This window comes from Rhincodon typus, chromosome 28, assembly GCF_021869965.1.
Source record: "Rhincodon typus isolate 14 chromosome 28, sRhiTyp1.1, whole genome shotgun sequence".
NCBI lineage: Eukaryota > Metazoa > Chordata > Chondrichthyes > Orectolobiformes > Rhincodontidae > Rhincodon > Rhincodon typus.
Genome location: NC_063359.1, coordinates 1,465,032 through 1,487,493, shown reverse-complemented (window position 1 = coordinate 1,487,493; position 22,462 = coordinate 1,465,032). Strand labels below are relative to the sequence as shown.

General features: G+C 44.3%; 2 protein-coding genes across 2 annotated transcripts in view; both read left to right on the top strand.

Annotated features, from left to right (window-relative positions):
- The window catches only part of LOC109937976 (UDP-N-acetylglucosamine pyrophosphorylase 1, like 1), a 318,016-nt gene that overhangs the window by 172,600 nt on the left and 122,954 nt on the right, over nucleotides 1-22,462 (top strand). The gene's annotated exons all lie outside the window — the stretch shown is intronic.
- Nucleotides 13,579-19,439, top strand: ppil3 (peptidylprolyl isomerase (cyclophilin)-like 3). The gene is made up of 6 exons (XM_020534789.2): nucleotides 13,579-13,611; nucleotides 13,699-13,773; nucleotides 14,832-14,925; nucleotides 15,180-15,247; nucleotides 15,501-15,619; nucleotides 18,133-19,439. The coding sequence occupies exons 1-6, from the start codon at nucleotides 13,609-13,611 to the stop codon at nucleotides 18,257-18,259; spliced, it is 486 nt and encodes a 161-aa protein (XP_020390378.2). The 5' UTR covers nucleotides 13,579-13,608; the 3' UTR covers nucleotides 18,260-19,439.

Here is a 22,462-nt window from a genome sequence, read left to right as displayed (position 1 = left end):
GGAAAATCTTTGGAAATGCATTTATCTCTTTCAGAATAACAATTAGGTGTTTATGACAGAGTAAAGACTCCTGTTCTGAATTTACCAGAGGCTCTCAAGAAGAAATTTGGAATTGTATATAGGACAACCATGTGCAATTTTCTAGAGAAGGAAATGATGTGACAGGAGGGTAGATTGATGAAGGTTGCATGAGACATTGAGAGCCTTAGGGAAGGGATTGTAGTTGAAAAATTCAAAACTAGTTTCCCCACCAGGAATAATGTCCCAGCTGGAAGAAAGTAAATTTAAGAAAACAAAGTAGGCTGCAACAGTGATAGATAATTACAAATTGTCTTGTTAGCATATTAGTAACAGACCCAAATATAGAAACTTCCAGAGAAATTGGAGAGATAGAAATGAAAAGGAATCTGGCCTCATTGAGGAAGATGACAAAGGTGAAGGCTCCTCAGCTTATTAAAGAGAGGCTGGGTTTGGTTTGAGGTGGCCAACTTTCTATTCTTCTCATAAAAAAACATGTAAAGGCTGATTATTGGAAATGAAATGTGTTCTGACACACATTCCAGAGCGAGGTCTGCCAAGTTATTACAGTTCCAGATGGGATACCCTAAATGGTCAAGCTCCTGGGCGGAGAGGGATGAATTGGCTCCCCTTCTTTATTCACCTGTACCCTCAAACTGGTCACAACAAAGTTCATGTACAAAGGACCCCTTCCTTGTGAATATCTTTCTCCAGGTCCAAAATAATCTGTTTTAAAAGGAAACAATTTAACCAGGCTTTCTTGAGATAACACAAGAATGAGTTAATTAATTATTAAACACAAGAAGAAATAATATCACAACACACATACACAGATTAGAAACGGGAAGTGAGTCCAAAAGAAGATAAAAGTTAGACTGTCAGTCAGTCTGTATGAGTCATTTGTGAAGATTAGATTATAGAATCCCTATAGTGTGGAAACAGGCCATTCAGTCCATTGAGTCCACACTGACCTTCTGTAAGTCATCCCACTCAGATCGAATCCTCTACCCTGCATTTCCCATGGCTAATCCACCTAACCTGCACATCCCTGGACACCATAGGTAAGTTAGCATGGCCAGTCCACCTAACCTGCACATTTTTGGGCTGTGGGAGGAAACCTGAGCAGCCGGCAGAAGCAGGAAGAATATGAAAAATCCACAGACAGTTGCCTGATGGTGGAACCGAACACAGAGTCCTGGCGCTGTGAGGCAGCTGTGCTAAACACTGAGCCACCGTGATGGTTGAACATTGCAGCCTTGGCAGTGCATGCTTCTGGTTATGCTGATATTGGTAGTTGAATAATCAAATTTGAGGTTCCAGGCTTTGAAATTTGAATTCCTTTGTCCTGTTTCCAACAGTAGCTGGCTGGCAGTATTCACAGTGAGAGAGATCCTTTTCTCTTCTTTAACCTGCAGGGCAGAGATGTTAAATGGCTGTTCTCAGGGTTGTGACCTTCACTTCACACTAGACCAAACAGTGGTACATCAGGTCACTATTACATATAGACCAGGATTGAAGCTAAATTTTAACCCCTGTCCTCGTGCATTCTTGAAAGGGGAAAACATAAATATGTCTCTTTCCCAGACTGCAATTGTTTCTTCAATCATGTTCATAGTCTAAAATACTCCCAGGGGATTACAGTTCAGTTTGTAATGCGTTTTGCCGTTTGAACTTTGCTACTTGCATGTGTGATATTCCAGAGTTCCTCTCCAGACAGCTGCTGGATTTACCTCTACAGCCACTTTAGCTGTGATGTTTCTCATTTTCAAATTTACAAGTTCCATGTGTCAAACCAGCGTTATAAACAAAGAACAAAGAAAATTACAGCACAGGAACAGGCCCTTCGGCCCTGCAAGCCTGCGCCAATCCAGATCCTCTATCTAAACCTGTTGCCTATTTTCCAAGGATCTGTATCCCTCTGCTCCCTGCTCATTCATGTAGCTGTCTAGATTCATCTTAAATGACACTATCGTGCCCGCCTCTACCATCTCCGCTGGCAACGTGTTCCAGGCACCCACCACCCTCTGCGTAAAGAACTTTCCACGCGTATCTCCCTTAAACTTTTCCCCCCTCACCTTGAAATCATGACCCCTAGTAATTAAGTCCCCCACTCTGGCAAGAAGCTTCTTGCTATCCACCCTGATCCATCGTTATGATCAATCGTTATCAGATATCCCCCACAGAGTAAATGAAATGAGATTCATTTTCATTTCGTTATAAAAAGGGAGAAAAATGAAAATAAAAATATAAAACAACCGCGACACTTTGTTCTTCTAGCCTTGGTCAATATTATCTTTTCAGTTCTAACTAGGTCTCTAGGTTCTGGAAATGACGTCTGCAATCATATTTCACTTCTGATAATGTAGGTTGTGCGATTGAAGGAACAAACTCCAACTGAATAACTTAGTTCTTTGGATTTTATATTTTTCCACTGAAGTTAATGGGTCGTGGATAGTATAACAGTGGTCTCTCTGTACCAATTTCAGACGTATATCTTAACGGCATAGCCATAAAGACATACAGGTCTACAGAACAGATATTGACCCTTCGGTCCATCAAGTCTGCATCAGTCAAAGACAACCCCCTAACTACTCTAATACCACTTTTGAGCACTCTGCTATAGCCTGCATGCCTTGGCTTTGCAAGTGCCCATCTAAATACTTTTTAAGTGTTATGAGGATTCCTGTCTCTACCACCCTCACAGGCAGTGGCTTCTAAATTCTCAACACCTTCTGAGTGAAAAATCCTTCCCTCACATCTCCTCTAAACTTTACTTTAAATCCCCCTTACTTTAAATCAATGTTCTCGGTCACTGATCCCTCTACTAAGGGAATAAGTCTCTTCTTGTCTACCTCATAATTTCATACATTTCGATATTGTTCCTTCTCAGTCTCATCTGCTCTAAGGAAAACAACCCCAGTCTGTCCAATCTCTCTTCGTAACTGCAACTTTCCATCTCAGGCAACATCCTGATAAATCTTCTCTGCACCGTCTCCAGTGTTATCACATCCCTCTTATAATGTGGGTTCCAGAACTGTGCAGAATACTATAACTGTGGCCTAAATCAACATTTTATCCTGTGCAGAATGTTTAAGAACCAGAACTCTACGGGTTTCTTTCTTTACAGTAGAAAATTGATCCTGATGCTAGTTTAGTTTTGTTTAAGAAGTACCAGATTGGTCGTTCCATTCTGGATTTGTCTTCCAGAAGGAGGACAGCCTTGTCACTTGCATCAATGGCTGCCTTATAGGCTTAGTCAGGCTCACTTATTAAAATGGCCTTTATATTTTCAAAAGTTGTTTGGCATTTCTCAGTCTGTACTACCTTTGTTATTTTCTGTAGTAGGCTGGTCAACAACATGTCTCCTGTGCAGAGATTTTGGATGAACTTTGAGTCGAATACAGACATTGCCCAGAACCTCATGATTTTACATTTTGTTATTGGAATGAGGAACTATGCAATTGTTTCAGCCTTTACCATACAATTAGACAAGCCCAGCATCATGTGGGTCTTCAGTCTTTGAAAGGTAGGTGGGGCATTTTGGAGACCGAGTGGCACAGTACAAGTGGGATAACCTGTCCAGAGTAACAAAGTTGGAAGTTTCCTTTATGTGGGCAGTCAAGAGAACCTACCTGTACTGCTTACGCAAAATTACCTTGGTAAGATTGGTTGTTTTACCCATGCTACCTATTCTGTCTTCCAGGCCTGGTATCAGGTTCGAGTCATGGGAACACAGGACCAGGAGAAGGCCATTCAGCCACTTGAGCCTGTTTTACCATTCAATGAGATCATAGTTTTGCTGTGGCCTAACCCCATATACCTGCCTTTGAGCCATATCCCCGAATACCTTTTAACAAAAATGCATCTATCTCAGATTTAAAATTAACAACTGATCCTGTATCCAGTTCAGTGGACATAGTCAGAAATCACACGACACCAGGTTATAGTCCAACAGGTTTATTTGAAAACACAAGCTTCGGAGCTTCGTCCCTTCTTCAGGTGTTAATGAAAGAGGTAGTAACCGACACAGAATTTATAAGTAAAAGATCAAAGGATCACACCACTGATGAGGATGCACTAAACAAACCAAAAATGCTGTTAAATCTTTAATCAATTAGAAGGTTTTAATTAATATGTATATGTAAATCCCCAAATTCCAGTTTGGTGGAAGAGTTTCAAACCTTTCTCAACCTTTGTGTCTAGAAGTGTTTCCTAACATCTCTCCCTAATGGTCTGAACCTAACTCTCAGACTATGCCCCTAGTTCCAGAATTCCTAACCAATGGAAATAGTTTATCTTTATCTACCCGGTCTTTTCCTGCTAATATCTTGAAGACTTCGATCAGATCATCCCTTCACCTTTTGAATTCTAGAGAAAACAGGCCTAATTTGAACAATCTCCCTTCATAACTTAACCCCTGAAGTCCAGGTATCAATCTTGTAAACCTATGTTCCCTCCAAACACAATACATCCTTACTAAGGTATGGTGCCCAGATCTGCTTACAGTTCTCCAGTTGAGGTCTAATGCAGGTTTTGTATAACTGCAGCATAACTTCTACATCTTTGTACTCCAGTCCTCTCAATATAAAAGTCAGCATTCCTTTAGCTTTCTTGATTATTTGCTGCACCTATTCATGGCATTTTAAAGATCTATGTACCTGAACCCCCAGGTCTCTTTGGATATCCACTGTATTTAACTTCACGCCATCTAGAGTAAGCTCTGGTCACGGTGTTAACTTTTCGGTAGTCAATGCATGGCCTTGGAGAACGGTCTGGCTTGAGCATGAGTACAACTACAGAGGTCCAGCTCCTGCTACAAGGCTTCATTCATTGGTCCTCCAGCCTGTCATTAATCTTGTCCTGAACCATGGCCTCTGTTCTGAAGAAGGTTCTCTGGTCTCAAAACGCTAATTGTGCTTACTGTCCACAGATGCTGCCAGACCTGCTGCATTTCTCCAGCAAGTTCTGTTTTAGTTCCAACTTTTCTGGGCCTAGCCAATGGGGATTTAGCTTTGTGGGAAAGGCTTCTACCACATCCATATAACAGAGAGCTACAGTGGTACAGCCTGGCTGGTCTCTGTACAAGGCTGCGAACATAGAGAGCAGCTTCATTAAGTCTGCGTGTTTTTCTGCACATGAATGGGTGAATGTTTGCTGGTTTGCTAATACTTCTATATTGGTTAGCCCAATAGCAGGGGGCTTGATGTGGGCCACACTCATGTCTCAATCTACCTTCACTTGCTACCTTCACTTTCTAGTCCAGTGACAATGGGATAGACATTATCTGTTTGACCCCTTCTGTGGGCATCACTGGCGGGCCAGCATTTATTGCCTGTCCCTAAGTGCCCTTGAGAAGGTGGTGGTAAACTGCCTTCTTGAACCGTTAAAGTCCACCTGCTGTGGGTTACCCACAATGCCATGAGAATCTTGAAGATCTTGAAAAAGTTGATCTTGACCCAGCGACAACGAAGGACCGGCGATATATTTCCAAGTCAAGATAGTGAGCAGCTTGGAGGGGAAATTGAAGGTGGTGATGTTCCCATATGACTGCTGCCCCTGTCCTTCTAGATGGAAGTGGACACGGACTTGGAAGGTGCCGTCTGAGGACCTTTGGTGAATTTCTGCAGTGCATCTTGTACGTAGTACACACTGCTGCTACTGAGCGTCGGTGGTGCAGGGAGTGGATGCTTGTGGATGTAGTGCCAATCAGGCGGGCTGCTTTGTCCTGCATGGCGTCAAGTTTCTTGAGTGTTGTTGGGACTGCACTCATCCAGGTAAGTGGGGATTATTCCATCACATTCCTGACTTGTGCCTTATAGATGGTGGACAGGCTTTGTGGAGTCATGAGGGGAGTTACTCGCTGCAGTATTCCTAGCTTCTGACCTGCTGTCATACCCACTGTGTTTATGTGGTGAGTCCAGTGGAGTTTCTGGTCAATAGTAACCCCCAGGATGTTGATAGTAAAGGATTCAGTGATGGTAACACCGTTGAATGCCAAAGGATGGTGGTTAGACTGTCTCTTATTGATGATGGTCATAGCCTGGCATTTGTGTGGCACAAATGTTACTTGCCACTTGTCAGCCTAAGCCTGGATACTGTCCAGATCTTGTTGCATTTGAATATGGACTGCTTCAGTATCTGATGAGTTGTGAACGATGCTGAACATTGTGCTGTCATCGGCGACTATCCCCACTTCTGACCTAATGATGGAGGGAAGGTCATTGATGAAGCAGCTGAAGATTGTTGGGCTGAGGACACTACCCTGAGATGTCCTGGAGCTGAGAAGATTGACCTCCAGCTACCATGACCATCTTCCTAAGTGTCAGGTATGACTCCAACCACTGGAGATTTTACCCCCGATACCCACTGATTCCAGTTTTGCTTGGGCTCCTTAATGCCACACCCAGTCAAATGCAGCCTTGATATCAAGAGCTGTCACTCTTGTCTCACCACTGGAATTCAGCTCTTTTGTCCAGGTTTGACCCAAGGTTGTAATGAGGTCAGGAGCTGAGTGGCCCTGGCGGAACCCAAACTGGGCGTCACTGAGCAGGTCATTGCTGAGCAGGTGCTGCTTGATAGCACTGTTGATGACACCTTCCATCACTTTACTCATGATCAAGAGTAGACTGATGGGGCGGTAATTGGCCGAGTTGGATTTGTCCTGCTTCTTATGTACAGGACATAGTGTGGAAATTTTCCACACTGTCGGGTAGATACCAGTGTTGTAACTGTACTGGAACAGCTTGGGTAGGGGAGCGGCAAGTTCTGGAACACAGGTCTTCAGTACTATTGCTGGAATGTTGTCAGGGCCCATAGCCTTTGCAGTATCCAGTGTCTTCAACCATTTCTTGATATCACGTGGAGTGAATTGAATTAGCTGTACACTGGTATCTGTAAAGCTGGGGACCACTGGAAGAGGCCAAGATGGATCATCCACTTGGCACTTCTGGCTGAAGATTGCTGTGAATGCTTCAGCTTTATCTATTGCACTTTATCTATTGTGCTCTTCCATCATTGAGGATGGGGATATTTGTGGAGCCTCCTCCTCCAGTGAGTTGTTTAATTGTCCATCACCATTCACGACTGGATGCTGCAGGACTGCAGAGCTTAGATCTAATCCGTTGGTTGTCGGATCGTTTAGTTCTGTCTATCACTTGCTGCTTTCACTGTTTGGTGTGCAAGTAATCCTGTTTGGTGGCTTCACCAGGTTGACATCTTATTTTCAGGTATGCCCGGTGCTGCTCCTGGCATGCCCTCCTGCACTCTCCATTGAACCAAGGTTGATCCCCTGACTTGATGGTAATGGTTGAGTGGGGGTGTGCCGGGCCATGAAGTTATAGATTGTGCTGGAGTACAATTCAGCTGCTGTTGATGGCCCACAGCGCCTCATGGATGTCCAGACTTGAATTGCTCAATCTGTGCAAAGTCTGTCCCATTTAGCACAGTGATAGCACCACACATGATCGAGCATTGCATTATCATGTTAAAGATGACATGGACTTTGCTTTTACCACAATCTGGTGCATCAATCAACTGTGTTTCTTCCCCTTGGTTACTCTGTATGGTCCACCTTGTGTTGTACATGCAGTAACTAATGCAATAGGTCTCCTTGCTGAAAGGTTCAGGTCCTAGGATCAAAACAGTGTGGAACTGGAGGAACACAGCAGGTCAGGCAGCATCGGAGGAGCAGGAGTCAATATTTCGGGTCGGGAGCCTTCATCAGGACTGGGGAAGGGGATGGGAGCTGGGAAATAAATAGAGGGAAGAGGGGTGGGGCTGGGAGAAAGTAGGTGGGATGGTGAGAGGTGGATGCAGGTAGGACTAGTGGGGATTGGTCAGTGGGAAGCGTGGGGAGGAATGGTGAGGAAGGAGATAGACAGGTAGTGTCAGGTCAAGGAGGCAGGGACGAGAGAGAGGGTTGGACACGGGATGAGGCCAGGGGGTGGGGAGATTTTGAAACTGGAAATTCTATGTTTAGGCCAACGGGCTGTAGGCTCCTGAGGTGGAATATGTTCCTCCAGTTTGTGTGTGGCATCATTGTGGCACTGGAGGAGGTCCAGGATGGACTGTCACCCAGAGAGTGGGAGGGGGAGTTACAATGGTTAGCGACTGGAAGGTGTTGTTGATTATAGCCTGTGGAGCGCAGGTGCTCCGCGAATCAGTCACCGAGTCTGTGCTTGGTCTCACTGATGTAGAGGAGACCACATCAGGAGCACAGATACAGTAGACCAGGTTCGAGGATGTCCAGGTGAACCCCTGTTGAATATGGAAAGTTTGTCTTGGGCCTTGGATGGAGGTGAGGGGGGAGGTAGAGGGGCAGGTGTAGCATCTCCTGCGGTTGCAGGGAAAGGTGCCGGGGGTGGTGGAGCTCGTGGGGACTGTGGAGCAGACAAGGGAGTCATGGAATGAGCAGTCCCTATGAAAGGTAGATAGGGGTGGGGAAGGAAATTTTGTTGACTCTGACTCCATCATCTGCAGTTTTTGCTATCTCAGGTCCTGGAATATTTGTCTCCCTGTTCTTTCATGATGGTCTGGGAGACTGTCAAATATTCTCAGGCTCATGACAGTCACTGCTGCAATTCTGCTACATCATCTGACGAGGAGACCTCTCCCTTCTGAATGAAAGAACCCTCCTCAGAGTTTCAGAGGCCCTCGCATTTGACGCCTCCAAACTAATTCAAATGGAATAAAACCCAGTGGACCCACTGGTGGCAAACAGAAGGGACTCCTTCATCCTATCAGAGTGGGTAGTTATGACAATGTGCCCTCACCAGTGTTTTTCAGGTCTGGGGGGTACTGTTCCTGTAACTGCAGCTCTTCCACTGGGTCAAGCCCAGGTTACCCATGACTCCCTGGAACATTTTGGAGTTGGGATTAGAGGCCTGATCTGATCAGATCTCTGGGAAGACCATAATGGGTGAAGAATTGATTCAATTTCCTCCCCACTGTCTTGGTGGTATAGTTCTGAGGGAAAAGCCTCTGGGAAACAAGTAGTCGTTCCATAATGGTAAGGTTATGCCGGTAGGCCCCTTTTGTTTTGGGCAGGGGTCCCACGCAGTCCACTAACACCTTGCTGAGTGGCTCCACAAAAGCTGAGAATCATAGGGGCAGGACTTATTGAGGGTTGGTGTTTCTGTCAAACTTCACCACACCCTGTATGGCTGTGACAGTACGAATGCTGACTGGTGTGCTTTTGGGTTTTACACACAGCAGCATGCTCAGCCACTGGAATTTTGTAAACTATCCACAATATTTCCCTACGGATCCTTGGCAGCACCACGACCTAGTGGATCACTGGCCACTTCTCATTTGCTGATCTGAGGTGGGTGGGTGGGATGGAGTAGGAATCTTCATTTCCTCATCAGCTGATCATTTTTAATACAGCAGCTTTCAAGAACTGCTTCTGCCTCAGCCACAGTGAGAGCAATCGGAGCTCGTGCTTTTAACAATGGGTCACCTTGTTGGGCTGCTATGAAGGAAGTTCTATTTATTACCCCCTTGGAGGCTTCTATATTCCTGAGAAAGGTTTCAGATCACTAAACCAAAGGGTTTTCTATTTGCAGTGCCACCCCAACCTTTAGTAGCTGAACATGTCTGATCAAAGACTGTGTGATTACAGAGTCAGGAAAAATGGCAAGCAGTTTCTCCCACAGCTGCTCAGTCCCCCTGACCGCAATGGGCTTCTCAGAGATCAGTGGGGCTGTTACCTTTGAGCCTTCCGGGTCATTGCCAAGGAGCTGGTCAATCCCATCCACAAGATGAGTGGGACAACTCCCACAGTCACTGGTCCCAAGCCAAGCTCACGCTCAAGATGCACTTGGCAAAGAGGAAAGGGCATGCTCCCTCCTTCAATCACTTTTACCAGTCACTTAGTTACTGCACTCTCTGGTGGGGAGATTCTGCTTTTCTCAGCAGTAGGGTTTGTCTGGCCCCGGTGTCCCTCAGTATTACCACAGGGTCGGTCGCCTCACCCCGGGAAAATGGGGCTGCCCTTTCTTTAGATACAAACACTGGGTAATTTGCAGGGATGCACCCACTGATGCATTTTGGAAGATCCAATTCAAGAGCGAACTATACGGTAAATGGAAAAGCCCTGGGGAAAATTGATGCACAGAGAGATGTGGGTGTTCAGGTCCATCGTTCCCTGAAGGTGGCAACGCAGGTGGACAGAGTGGTCAAGAAGGCACACAGCGTGCTTTCATTCATCAGATGGGATATTGAGTACAAGAGTTGGCAGGTCATGTTACAGTTGTATAGGACTTTGGTTCGACCACATTTGGAATACTGCGTACAGTTCTGGTCACCACATTACCAAAAGGATGTGGATGCTTTGGAGAGGGTGCAGAGGAGGTTCACCAGGATGTTGCCTGGTATGGAGGGCACTAGCTATGAAGAGAGGTTGAGTAGATTAGGATTATTTACATTAGAAAGACAGAGGTTGAGGGGGGACCTGATTGAGGTCTACAAAATCATGACAGGTATAGACAGGGTGGATAGCAAGAAGCTTTCTCCCCCCAGACTGGGGGACTCAATTACTAGGGTCATGATTTCAAGGTGAGAGAGGAAAAGTTTAAGGGAGATGTGCGTGGAAAGTTCTTTACGCAGACGGTGGTGGGTGCCTGGAACGCGTTGCCAGCAGAGGTGGTAGAGGCGGGCACGATAGCGTCATTTAAGATGTATCTAGACAGATACATGAATGGGCAGGGAGCAGAGGGATACAGATCCTTGGAAAATAGGCGACAGGTTTAGATAGAGGATCTGGATCGGCACAGGCTTGGAAGGCCAAAGGGCCTGTTCCTGTGCTGTAATTTTCTTTGTTCTTTGATTTATTTATCATCTCCCACGCTCTCAGAAGTGCCTTTTCTGGGATTCACAGCTACGATCAGAGCCACAGTCTACTCTGCTCTCTGACTCCCATTCTCAGCTTTTCCCGTAGCCTCCAGCAGTTGGACCAGACCTGCCTTATCTTTCAGCAGTTAAAACACAGGCTTTAAGAACATCTGTTGGCAAGAGCAAGTACTGATAAAGGAATGCCGAAAATTTCAAGCCTAAGGATCAATTCCACTCCCTGGAACCACCTGCCAAATGTCTGATTGGAGATGCAGCTCTAGGATTGGGATTATCAGCCAAGCAAGAATCCAAAGAAACCCCTCTGTGCTAGAGTATACTGCAGTATTTCTTCAATTTAAATAATATTCAGCTCCTCTATCTTCCTGTCTAAATGCATAACCTCATGTTTCTCCATAATATATTCCAAGTACCAAGTTTTTGTCCACTCACTTAATCCGTCTCCATCCCTCTGCAGACTCTGTGTCATCCTCAGTATTGCCTTCCCATCTACTTTTGGGTCATCCACAAAAGTGACTCTAGTAGATTCACTTTCCTCATCAGAGTCATTTACAATATACTGTAAGTAACTGCAGCCCCAGCACTGATCCCTACGGTACTCCACCAGTTAATAAGTTACCATCCTGAAAGTGCCCCCTTTTTCCAACACTCTGTCTTTTATGATTTAGATAATCCTTTATCCATGCTAATATACTACCACCAATACCACAGGTTCTTATTACAGAGCCTAATTATCCAGGGCCATTTGAAAATCCATATATGTTACATCCACTGCTTCTCCCTTATTACTGCTTGTTACCTCAAAAGAATTCTAATAAATTTGTCAGGCATGATTTCTCCTTCATAAAGCCATGCTGAATCTGCTTCATTATGTGTTTTTAAATGCCCTGCTACTACATCCATTATAATAGGCTCTAATACTTTTCCATTAACAGTTGTTAAGCTAACTCACCTTTGGGTACCTGTTCTTTTTCCACAGGCCTTTTCGTAAAGGTGTTACATTGACAGTTTACTAATCCTCTGGGAGTCTTCCAGGATCTAACGGGTGGTGGGAGATTACCACTAGTGCATCCACTATTTCTGCAGCTACTTCCTTTAAATCCTAGGCTGCACCCCATCAGGTCCAGGAGACTTATTGGTCTCTAGCTACATTAGTTTCCCTAGCATTTTTTCTCTAGTGATAGCTATTGTATTTATTACCTCACCTAGTTTTCCCATGGAAAATTTACTAATTTTAGAACATGTCTTAGAATTTTAAAATTAGAGTCTTTTACTGTGAAGACTGATGCAAAGTATTTATTCAATTCCTCTGCCATTTCCTGGTTCCCACTATTAGTTGCCCAAATCCATTCTCTAGGTCAACTGTATCCTTACAGATACAGGGGGTGAGGAGTGTCACTGATGTTGACATGAACATGTAGTACATCCAGGTACGTCAATGAATGCAGAGGTAATATTGTAGGGTATTGTTGGAAATTCTTTACTAGTTCCCACATAAAGGGTTAATTTAAAATGCAACTTCATCCTGTTACCATTGGTGTCATCCTAATTTGTTTGTTGTGGTGGTGATGACTGTGGTGTTACTGCTTGAACAAAACTTCCATTAGTACTGGTGCTGGTTACAACATTTAAAAAGCATCTAGACAGATACATGGATAGGAAAGGTTTAAGAGGGATATAGTTCAGTTTAGGAAACCAGGTCGGCACGGACGAGTTGGACCAAAAGGTCTGTTTCCATGCTGTATGACACTACGGCTGTAGAACTGGAGATCTGAAACTAAAACAGAAATTGCTGGCAAAACTCAGCAGGTCTGACAGCATCTGTGGGAAGAAAACAGAGTTCACATTTTGATTCCAGTGACTTTTCACCAGAACTGTTTATGAATCTGTTGCCAAGATAAATCTCCCCAGTAAAGATGTGACAGAAGAATTAGAAACTAATTCCTGTTAAGTTAAAAAAAAACCTTACAGCATCAAACTTGAGAGGAAAAATTACTGACCATTTGAGATACCTCAAAATAACTTGAACTGGAACTGCAATAAAAAAAAATTAACAAGATGTGGCAAAGCAAATAGTAAAAGTACTCAAAGCAAATGGTAGAAACACGCTTTAAGATAAATTTAGAAAAAGTTTTTAAAACACTAAAGGGCTGTGGGGAAAACATACTCTAAAATAAGAGAATGATCTATATTTGACCCGGTGACGGTGGTGTCTGGAATAGTCCGATTCACGGAACCATACCTTAGAGACAATGTCAGGCTGTTGCTTGACTCGTCTGTGAGACAGCTCTCCCTATTTTGGCATTATCCCTCAGCTATTAGTGAAGAGGACTTTGCAGAGTTTAGGAGACAGGCTGTAGGTGAACTGTATGGATGGTTGAGAGTGACCCCCAGTTTTATGGGTTTTCAGTTGGCCCAGTGCGGAATGGTGACCCGCTCGGCCTCGGGAGTAGAGATACTGACCCTGCCCAGGCCCAACCCTCTTTGGGCGCACGGCACCCGCGCCAACAACCCAGGTCCATCCGTCCATTTTCAGCCCCACTCCCCGACTCTCCCTCCGGCCGGGCGGAACTGTACTGACCCGTCAGCTTTACCGGCAGGCAACATCATTTTCCTTCTCTCGTCCAAGTATACTTTTCACTATCGAAAACCTCAGGAGGATAGGTTATGGGGAGGGATCGGATGTGGTCCCGGTCGGACGATTTATAGTGAGGAGCCGGAAGTTGGGTGGCGCTTTGCTTGATGGTGAGTGAGGGTCGTGCTTGGTTTTGTGGTCTGGACATAGGCAGGGCTCGGTGTTGTGACCATTCTCTCTCTCCCTTTGTCCTGCAGGCGCTGACCATCCGCACGGAGCTCGGGGACATGAAGCTGGAGCTGTTCTGTGAGAAGGCGGCCCGGAGCTGCGAGGTGAGTGAAGGGAAAGGGACAGAGAGCTGGTGGGGGTAATGACGGGGTCATAGGGCGAGAGTAGAGAGGGTCATGGGGTAGGGGAGAGAGTTCAGGGGACTGGTGGGGGTTGCAGAGAGAGTACAGGGGACTGGTGGGGGTTGCAGAGAGAGTACAGGGGACTGGCGTTGCTCTGTGAGATGGTGGCCTTTGGGGAGAGACTCTGTGAATGAGTGTCAGTGCTGATTAGCGTTGGGATTTGCTGTTAATTGTTGTCTGCGGTGGTGGTGGTGACTGTGGTGCGACTGCTTGAATAAGACTTCTGTTAGTACTGGTGCTGGTTAGTACCAGTTGCTGCTGTTTTCCTTCGGATTGCTCACCTACTAATCCCACTCTGAAGCTGCTCCTTTTCCACAAGACTATCCTCATCACTCTGTCGTTTAGGCAACTGTACGATGGATCAGGTACTAGGAGATTAGAGGCAGGAGCAGTGTTGAATGGATATTTTCAGATGGGAGCGAAATACATGCTGGAGTCAGTCAGTGTCAGCATTATGATTATTGTTTTCTTGAAAACATATGAGTGGGACTTAGCTGAACGAAATAACATTCTAAGGTCTGCAAATGCAGTCAAATTAATAGTGGGTTGGATAGCAACACATTTCAGCAGGATGCCAGTCAGTGTGAAATGGTGCACTTTAGGAGGAAAAGACATAGAGAAGCAAAGCAATAACATTAATAATTACCAACCCGCAAAAGATACAGGAAGTTAATAAGGCATTTATGAACTTGTACTGAATTCTACATTAAATACAAAAATGAGAGATTTGCTAAACCTTTCAAATCACTGAAAAGTTGTCAGCTGGTGTATTCTGTACAATTATGGAAACCACAATTCAGGAGAAATGTACATTGCATTAGAATACTGAACAATACAAATCTGCCACTGTATAACACTGGGGTGCAGAACTGGTGGGGACAGGTCTGTCGCTGTATAACACTAGAGCATATCAGTTTCCTTGTTCTGTTTTTTTTAACTATGAACACTGGTTATTCTCCTGTGTTCCCTCCTTTCTATAGAATTTCCTGGCTCTGTGTGCTAGTGATTACTACAATGGATGTTTGTTCCACCGCAATATCAAAGGGTTCATTGTACAGACTGGAGACCCTACAGGTAATCTTCTAATTATTGGTGACCCTAGTTTCAGCCAGTAGGACTCTATGCTCTGGAATACTCTCCATACCCCTCTGCCTCCCTCCTTCCCCTCCCTCAATTTCCTCCTTTAACCTATCTCTTTCTCAATTTCTCTGTGATTTTGTATGAGAATCATTCCTGTCAAATGGGGGCTGATTTACGATATTGAAAGTTTTATATAAATCACGAGTTATTGTTGTGATCATAGCCTGCATTGTTGTATTTACCCACAGGCACTGGGAAAGGAGGATCCAGTATCTGGGGTGGGAAGTTTGAAGATGAGTTTAATGAACATCTTAAGGTGATTCTACATATTTACAACTTTGTTTTGCTCATCATAATCTGACACCCAACGAATGGCAGTAAAAGCAGAGCGTGACCTCTGCAAGCGAATCAGAGCGGGTGATTCCCCCAAAACCCCCTCCCTGGGTGGGGTCAGAGTGGGTGACACCCCCAGGTGGCATCAGAATGAGTGACTGAGACCAGTACAGAGCTGTCTGACTGTGATGTTTGTTTGTGACTCATTTTTGTCTCTCTGTTGTGATCTTTTTCAGCACAATGTCAGAGGAGTTGTTTCCATGGCAAACAATGGCCCCAACACAAATGGGTCACAGTTCTTCATCACATATGGGAAGCAGCCTCAGCTGGACATGAAATACACAGTGTTTGGGAAGTAGGTTTGTTCATATAACACTTTGGTACAGGCTGTGACTGCTGGTCCTTCCAGTCCTGGAGAGCATTTAACTTCTTCTTGACTGTTTTTTCAGGGTGCTCTCACAGCAGCAGTTGTAGGGAGATACTCAATAATAAAACTGCCAAGACAATACAAGTGTGTGGCTAACACAATGGCCTAACCCTGTGAACAGTAACATAGTAAATTATAGCTATTAGCTTGGGTCTTTTATTCTGTCAGTTCATGGGATGTAGGTGTTGTGGCAAGGCTGGCATTCATTGTCCATTTCTAACCATTTCAGTGTAGAAGCATCAAGCATACTGTTAGGAAAGGGGTTGCAGGATTTTGACCCAGTAAAACTGAAGAAACGGTAATGTATTTCCAAATCAGGATAGTGAGTGGTTTGAGGGGAACTTGCCTGTTATTGTGTTCCCATCTATCTGCTGTCCTGGTCCATGTAGATTAGGTGGTTATGGTATTGCAAGGTGCTAATGAAGGAGCCTTGGTGAATTTCTGCAGTGCACCTTGTAGATGGTACCCTCTGCTGCTGCTGAGTGTTGGTGGTGGACAGAATGAGTGTTGAAGGTGTTGGATGTGGTGCCAATCAAGTGGTCTGCTTTGTCCTGGATGATGTCAAGCTTCTTGAGTGTTGTTGTAGCTGTACTCATCCAGGCAAGTGGGGAGCAGTCTATCACACTCCTGACTTGTGCCTTGTACATGGTGGACAGACTTTGTGCAGTCAGGAGGTTACTTGCTGCAGAATTCGCAGCCTTTGGCCAGCTCTTTTAGCCTTAGTATTGATATTGCTGGTCCATTTTCTGGTCACTGGTAACCGCAGGATATCGATAATGGGGAACACAGTTATGGTAATGCCTTTGAATGTCAAAGGGAGATAGTTAGATTCTGTCTTTTGAAGATAGTCATTACATGGCATTTGTGTAGCAAGAATGTTACTTGCCCCTTCTCAATCCAAGCGTGGATATTATCCTAGTCCTGCTGCATGAGCGTAGACTGCTTCAGTATCTGAAAAGCTATTAAGGGAGCTTCATAGATCATCATAAATTCCTACCGTGTGGAAACAGGCCCTTAGGCCCAACAAGTCCGCAGTGACCCTCAGAGCATCCCACCCAGACCCATCTCCTTATAACCCACCTAAGCTACACATCCCTGAACACTACAGGCAATTTAGCATGGCGAATCCACCTAACCTACACATCTTCGGACTGTGGGAGGAAACCGGAGCAGAGGAAACCCACACAAACACGGGCAAAATGTGCAAACTCCACACAGACAATCACCTGAGGGTGGAATTGAACCCAGGTCTCTGGTGCTGTGAGGCAGCAGTGCTAATCACTGAGCCACCGTGCTGCCCCACAGCCTTTTCTGTTTCTATGAGAAACACCTACGTGTCATTTTGTAAGTACAGTCCAGAGGTCCAGAGCATGACATATTTCAAGAGAAGGGTCACACCACACCTTGTCTTATCTGTTTTCCTTTTAGAGAGGAATTGGTCTCTTCTTAAAGAGACCCATTGAGGGAATGCCTGTACCACCCTGTTTCCTGCCATCATTTGAACCCAGAGGGTAACAGCAAGCATCATTAGTGTCTTTCACACATCAACTTTAACAAGCTTGTTACAGGATCTGAGTACAGAGTATTAATGTCCGTGTATGTTGCAGGTCTGTTTAGCAGGAACCAAGTGTGGTCATACCATGAATTAATCTTATTTGGGAACCGCAGTTTGATGTTAAATTTGGGCTGATAAGTGGGAGTTTTATGTGCAGTGACAGCAGTTGACTGAGCTCTGAATGCAATTTAGTATATGAGGAGCAGCTATGAAAGGAGCTACAATCACTGCTCATGTCTGTCAGTTTGTAGCAAACTCTCTGTGTAACAGACCTGAACAAGAGTAGGGCTATTTACTTCCTTGAGCTTGTTCCATTATTCAGCGCTGATATGATTCTCCAGTAATCCAGTATCAATTGCTTCTTGTGTATAGGGGAAGGCAGTGGCCTAGTGGTATTATTGCTGGACTGTTAATCCTGGGACCCAGGTTCGAATCCCACCACAGCAGATGGTGGAATTTGAATTCAATAAAAAATATCTGGAATTAAGAATCTAATGATGACCATGAATCCATTGTAGATTGTCAGCAAAACCCATCTGGTTCACTAGTGTGAAGGTTCACTAATGGAAGGAAACTGCCATCCTTACCTGGTCTGGCCTACATGTGACCCCAGACCAACAGCAATGTGGTTGACTCTGGGCAATAAATGCTGCCTAGCCAGCGGTGCCCTCATCCCATGAATGAATAAAAGAAGAGAATTCCCTTCCCATGTAGAAGCGTTGCCTAATTTCACTCCTGCAAGATCTGGCTCTAAAATTTAAACTCTATCTGCTAGTCCCAGACTCGTCTTCATATCTCAGAAGCTTGAATCACATTGGCCCTTGTTATTCTAAATTCCAGAGAAACCAGTTTTCTTTTTCATGTTCTTTTTCTTTCCCGTCTACAGGGTAATCGATGGGCTAGAGACTCTTGACGAACTGGAGAAGCTCCCAGTTAATGAGAAAACATTCAGACCACTGACTGATGTCCGTATCAAAGACGTTGTTATTCATGCCAATCCGTTTGCACTCTGATTGGAGGTGTGGCTGTCAGACCAGAGGCATCATGTGGGACTGAGGACTGTAGTCAAGGTGCTGGGATGCTAGCAGACACTAAGTGAAGATCAAATCAGTGAGAGCTCCCTCTCTCTATGAGCCACCAAGTTTATCACTGCTCAGCTAGATAGGACCCATGGAATTACAGGGACTGTGAGAACTGTACATGATGCTAGCACTGATACTCTATCTTTCCCCATCTCTATCTCCAATCCTCCATCTCGCACTCTCTCTTCAATTTCTCTGCCTCTTTTTCTCCCTATCTGCATATTTCATTCTATGTCTCTTTGCTGTCGCACTCTTTCAGTTGTAGCTCCTGTTCTCTCTCCATCTCACTTGTTCCTACTCTTTCACTCGCTTTTCTCTCATTCTGTCCTCTGTCTCCTCCTCCCTTTCTATTTCTCACTGTTTCATTTGTTCCTCCTCTTGTTCACTTCTCCTCACTGTCTTGTTCACTCCTCTCTTTCAACTGAGGTCTTAGCCCAATGTTTCCAAAACTATTTCTCACTGTGGCTCCATTTCAAGGCTTGAAAACGATTGTAACCCCTTCATGAGAACTGAGAGTGGAGGGAGAGAGGAGAAGATCTCGGGGAGCAGGAGAGGGAGCTCCACAATGACCATTGCTGTCTTTGAGCTTACATCCCCAGACTTTAAGCCTGCAACCCTGTTGGGGTGCTGTCCCCCACTTTGGGAAGCCCTGTCAGAGCCCAGTAAATGAAGGGAATTACTAATTAAGTGATGCTAAACTGAAAGATTGGGAGTCTGCACACTCAGTGTCGGAGGAGAGAATGGACATTGAAGCTGTGGGTATAAATCCTTATTTGGAACATTTATTGATGTTTGTTTGATTTAGGTTTCCAGTTGGACTTGACTTAGTATGTGGTTTGCCACTCATCTTACCGACCCTGTCACCTGCAGCATGGAGGTGCTGGCATCAGGCAGCCTCTAAACTGGATCTGATGGTTTTTTGTTGCCTCAGAACTGTTCATGTGGATTGTTGCTGGGATATCTATGATTTGATGTATTTTACACAAAGCAGTCAGGCTATCTGTTCAGTTTTAAATAAACTTGATGTGTTTTTATGGCACTCTTAAAGGTGTACAAATTTAAAAGAACATTTTCATGTACAGGGTGAAATATAAAGCCTATTTTTAAGCAATTTCTGTTGTGGATGGTGATCTTTATTTTGTCTGATGTAAATGCCAATATTACTGCAGGAGCTGGATTCTCCCTGGGTTAAGATTGCTATCCTGTGCTTTACAGTCTTGACTGTGGATCCATGGTCAAAGGCCTGGATATACTTCGCAAACCTTTAAACCTTTCTCAAGCTGTGTGTCTTTGATGGGAATAAACTGGCCAGAAACAAGAAAGTGGGTTTCACATGATCTCTAGCCATTGGCTGAGAGTTTATTGGGGCCTGTGCAGTTGCTTTGTTGGCTGTCAATAAGATAACAGATGAAAGAAATGATTGGCATTCATAAAGATGGCATGAGGAAAGGTTCAGCATGGTTCTCCACCCGTAATGCAATCAACAATCATATAGAATTGGACCCCATATACAAACCCATACAAAACAAAACCGGAAATGATACTACTCACCATACGGACCCGGATGGTATAAATTCCAAGTGGAGTAGAACAACATCGCTTCATCGGAGGCCCCACTGATGATGTTACCTAGCATAGTGACAAAACGTCTGAAGGAAAACAAGCCAGCTCAGCGAACAAGTCAACAACTCACCCAAAACCCAAGCTACAAATCTTTGCTAAAGCTTTAGTCTACGTCTCCATTTTTCCTGATGATATTATTTCTCCTGCCATTTTATCCTAATGTGTACATTTATTCTTCTTAAAGCTTTTTAATTCTGCGGTATCCCAATGCTGTTTTACTCTTTTCCCAAACAGATTCTTACTTCCTCAATATAGCAATGCTGAATACCAGTATTGCTTTCCTAGGGAGGTCCTGTGTTTTTGCAGACAAAATTGAGGTTTTCCACTTTTTCTGCAGGCAAAATGGACCATTTCCCAACTTTCATTTCTTGATAAAGAACATGCAATCTTTTCCATGATTTTCTCACATAAAACCTGGTGTCTGAAACCTTAATAAATTCATCTCACCTGAATAAAAAGTCTTGGAACTCAACATGAACTGGTTCTCTCTCCACAGATGCTGCGAGACCTGATGAGTTTCTACAACATTTTCTGTTTATTTCAGATAGAGTCATACAGCATGGAAACAGACCCTTCAGTCCAAGTAGTCCATGTCAACCATGTTCCTGAACTAAACTAGTTTGGCCCATATCTCTCTTAAAATTTCCTATTTATGTACTTATCCAAATGTATTTTGGGGCAAGAAGAAGCCAGAAATGGGACAGCGGGAAAAACAGTCTGCTTTCCTGCATTTAGTGAACATTCCACAAAGCCCTGAGGGGGCTGTTGTAATCACTGCTTTATTGTAAATGTTGTAACTGTACCTACATCCACTACTTCCTCTGGCAGTTCATTCCACACAAACTACTCTTGTGTAAAAAAGTTTCCCATCAAGTCCTTTTTAAAACATTCTCCTCTCACCTTAAAGGTATGCCCTCTAGTTTTGAACTCCTCCAACTTATGGAAAAGACCATTGCTATTCGCCTTATCTATGCCCCTCATGATTTTATAAACCTCTGTAAGGACACCCCTCAACCTCCTCCACTCCTCAACGCTCCATACCCGGCAACATCCTGGTAAATCTTTTCTGAACTCTCTCCAATTTAATAATATCCTTCCTATAGCTGGACAATCAGAACTGCATACAATATTCCAGAAGAGGCCTCGCCAACATCCCCTGTACTACCTCAACATAACGTTCCAACTCCTAGGATTGCCATATTCATCAGCCACATCAGGATTTAGAACACCAGCTTCGGCAGTATTTTGCTTTTATTCCATTTTGGATCCCCTGTTCTTATCACGGCCTCAAAAGTCTTCTTACCTGGCTTCTGTGCTTAGACTCTGTTTAGGCTTTTAAATTGCCCCAGTCACCTGACTTCTGGCTTTGTGACATTACCAGTGCCACAACTTACAGAAATGCTCGTTGTGTGCTGTAAGTATGTGTTTTGAATGACTAGCTTTTTCAGTCCATTCTTTATTGTTAACCTTTTCCAATGGCCCAACTGAGATTTTTTTAACTTTGCCTGTAAAGCTCCAATGCCTGTTTACTTCCTAGCTAAATCTCTATTCTCACTTCCCTAATGAGATCTGTAACTGGCAGTTGTGTCAAACTTTGAACTTATACTGGTTTCTGTGCTTCTCTCATCAGGTGGGAGGTAAAATGCTGTACCATTAAGTGCTGTTTCTCTTCCTGACCTTTCCACAGATTTGTCTGCAGTCTGTTTGACTGTTCAGCTGGCAGTTGTGAGTAGTTCTTAAAGCTGTGATGTTCAGCACTGCTCCAGGGTTCACTGGAATTTTCACTATTGTTACTTTGTGGTATTAAGCAATGATGTGCACTATCTTTTGTGCACCGTAATGCCAACTAGTACCAACTTGTGGTTGGGTAACTTGCTGCTACCATCATCTTTCCTTCAGTGGATCTAAGGGTCTAATAATTGCGAGTCTTAACAAAAAGGGTTCTGATGAGGAGTCATTAGACTCTAAACATTAACTCTGCTTTTTTCTGAGTTTCGCCAGTAATTTCTGTTTTTGTTAACAATTAGAACTGGTCTTAACATGATGTAGTTTATGACAGCAAACAGACTAGAATTTGGGGGCATTGGTCTATAGCATTGTAAGGTGTCTGTCTTACCTCCACACAAGTGTATATGATATTGTATAAAGTTTAATGCCACTGCCAACCTTTCAGAATCATTACCTTTTCCAACATTTAGGAGTATGCGCAAATAAAATTTGGCACTGAGCCACACAAAGTATTAGGGCTTGTAAATAAAAGGTTGGTCAAACAGGCGCGCATTTTAAAGAAAGTGAATAAAGAACGGAGATGAAGGAGGTTAGGGAGAGAATGGTCACCTGGAGGGAGGCCATGGTCAGGGACTGATTGAAATCAGGAAGAAGCCAGTAATGAGATCGGGGACAAACTGTCTACTTTCTGCATTTGGGCAACATTACACCCCCGGTGGGGGAGGCTGACGGGGTTAGTGCACTGACCACACACTCTCCCCACCCCCCGGGGGGGGGGGGGGG

Bases quoted from the DNA above. Each gene is read 5' to 3' on its own strand.
- ppil3 (XM_020534789.2), top strand. The intron at 13,774-14,831 runs GTGAGTGAAGGG...TCCTTTCTATAG, and splicing joins AGGCGGCCCGGAGCTGCGAG to AATTTCCTGGCTCTGTGTGC. The intron at 14,926-15,179 runs GTAATCTTCTAA...ATTTACCCACAG, and splicing joins ACAGACTGGAGACCCTACAG to GCACTGGGAAAGGAGGATCC.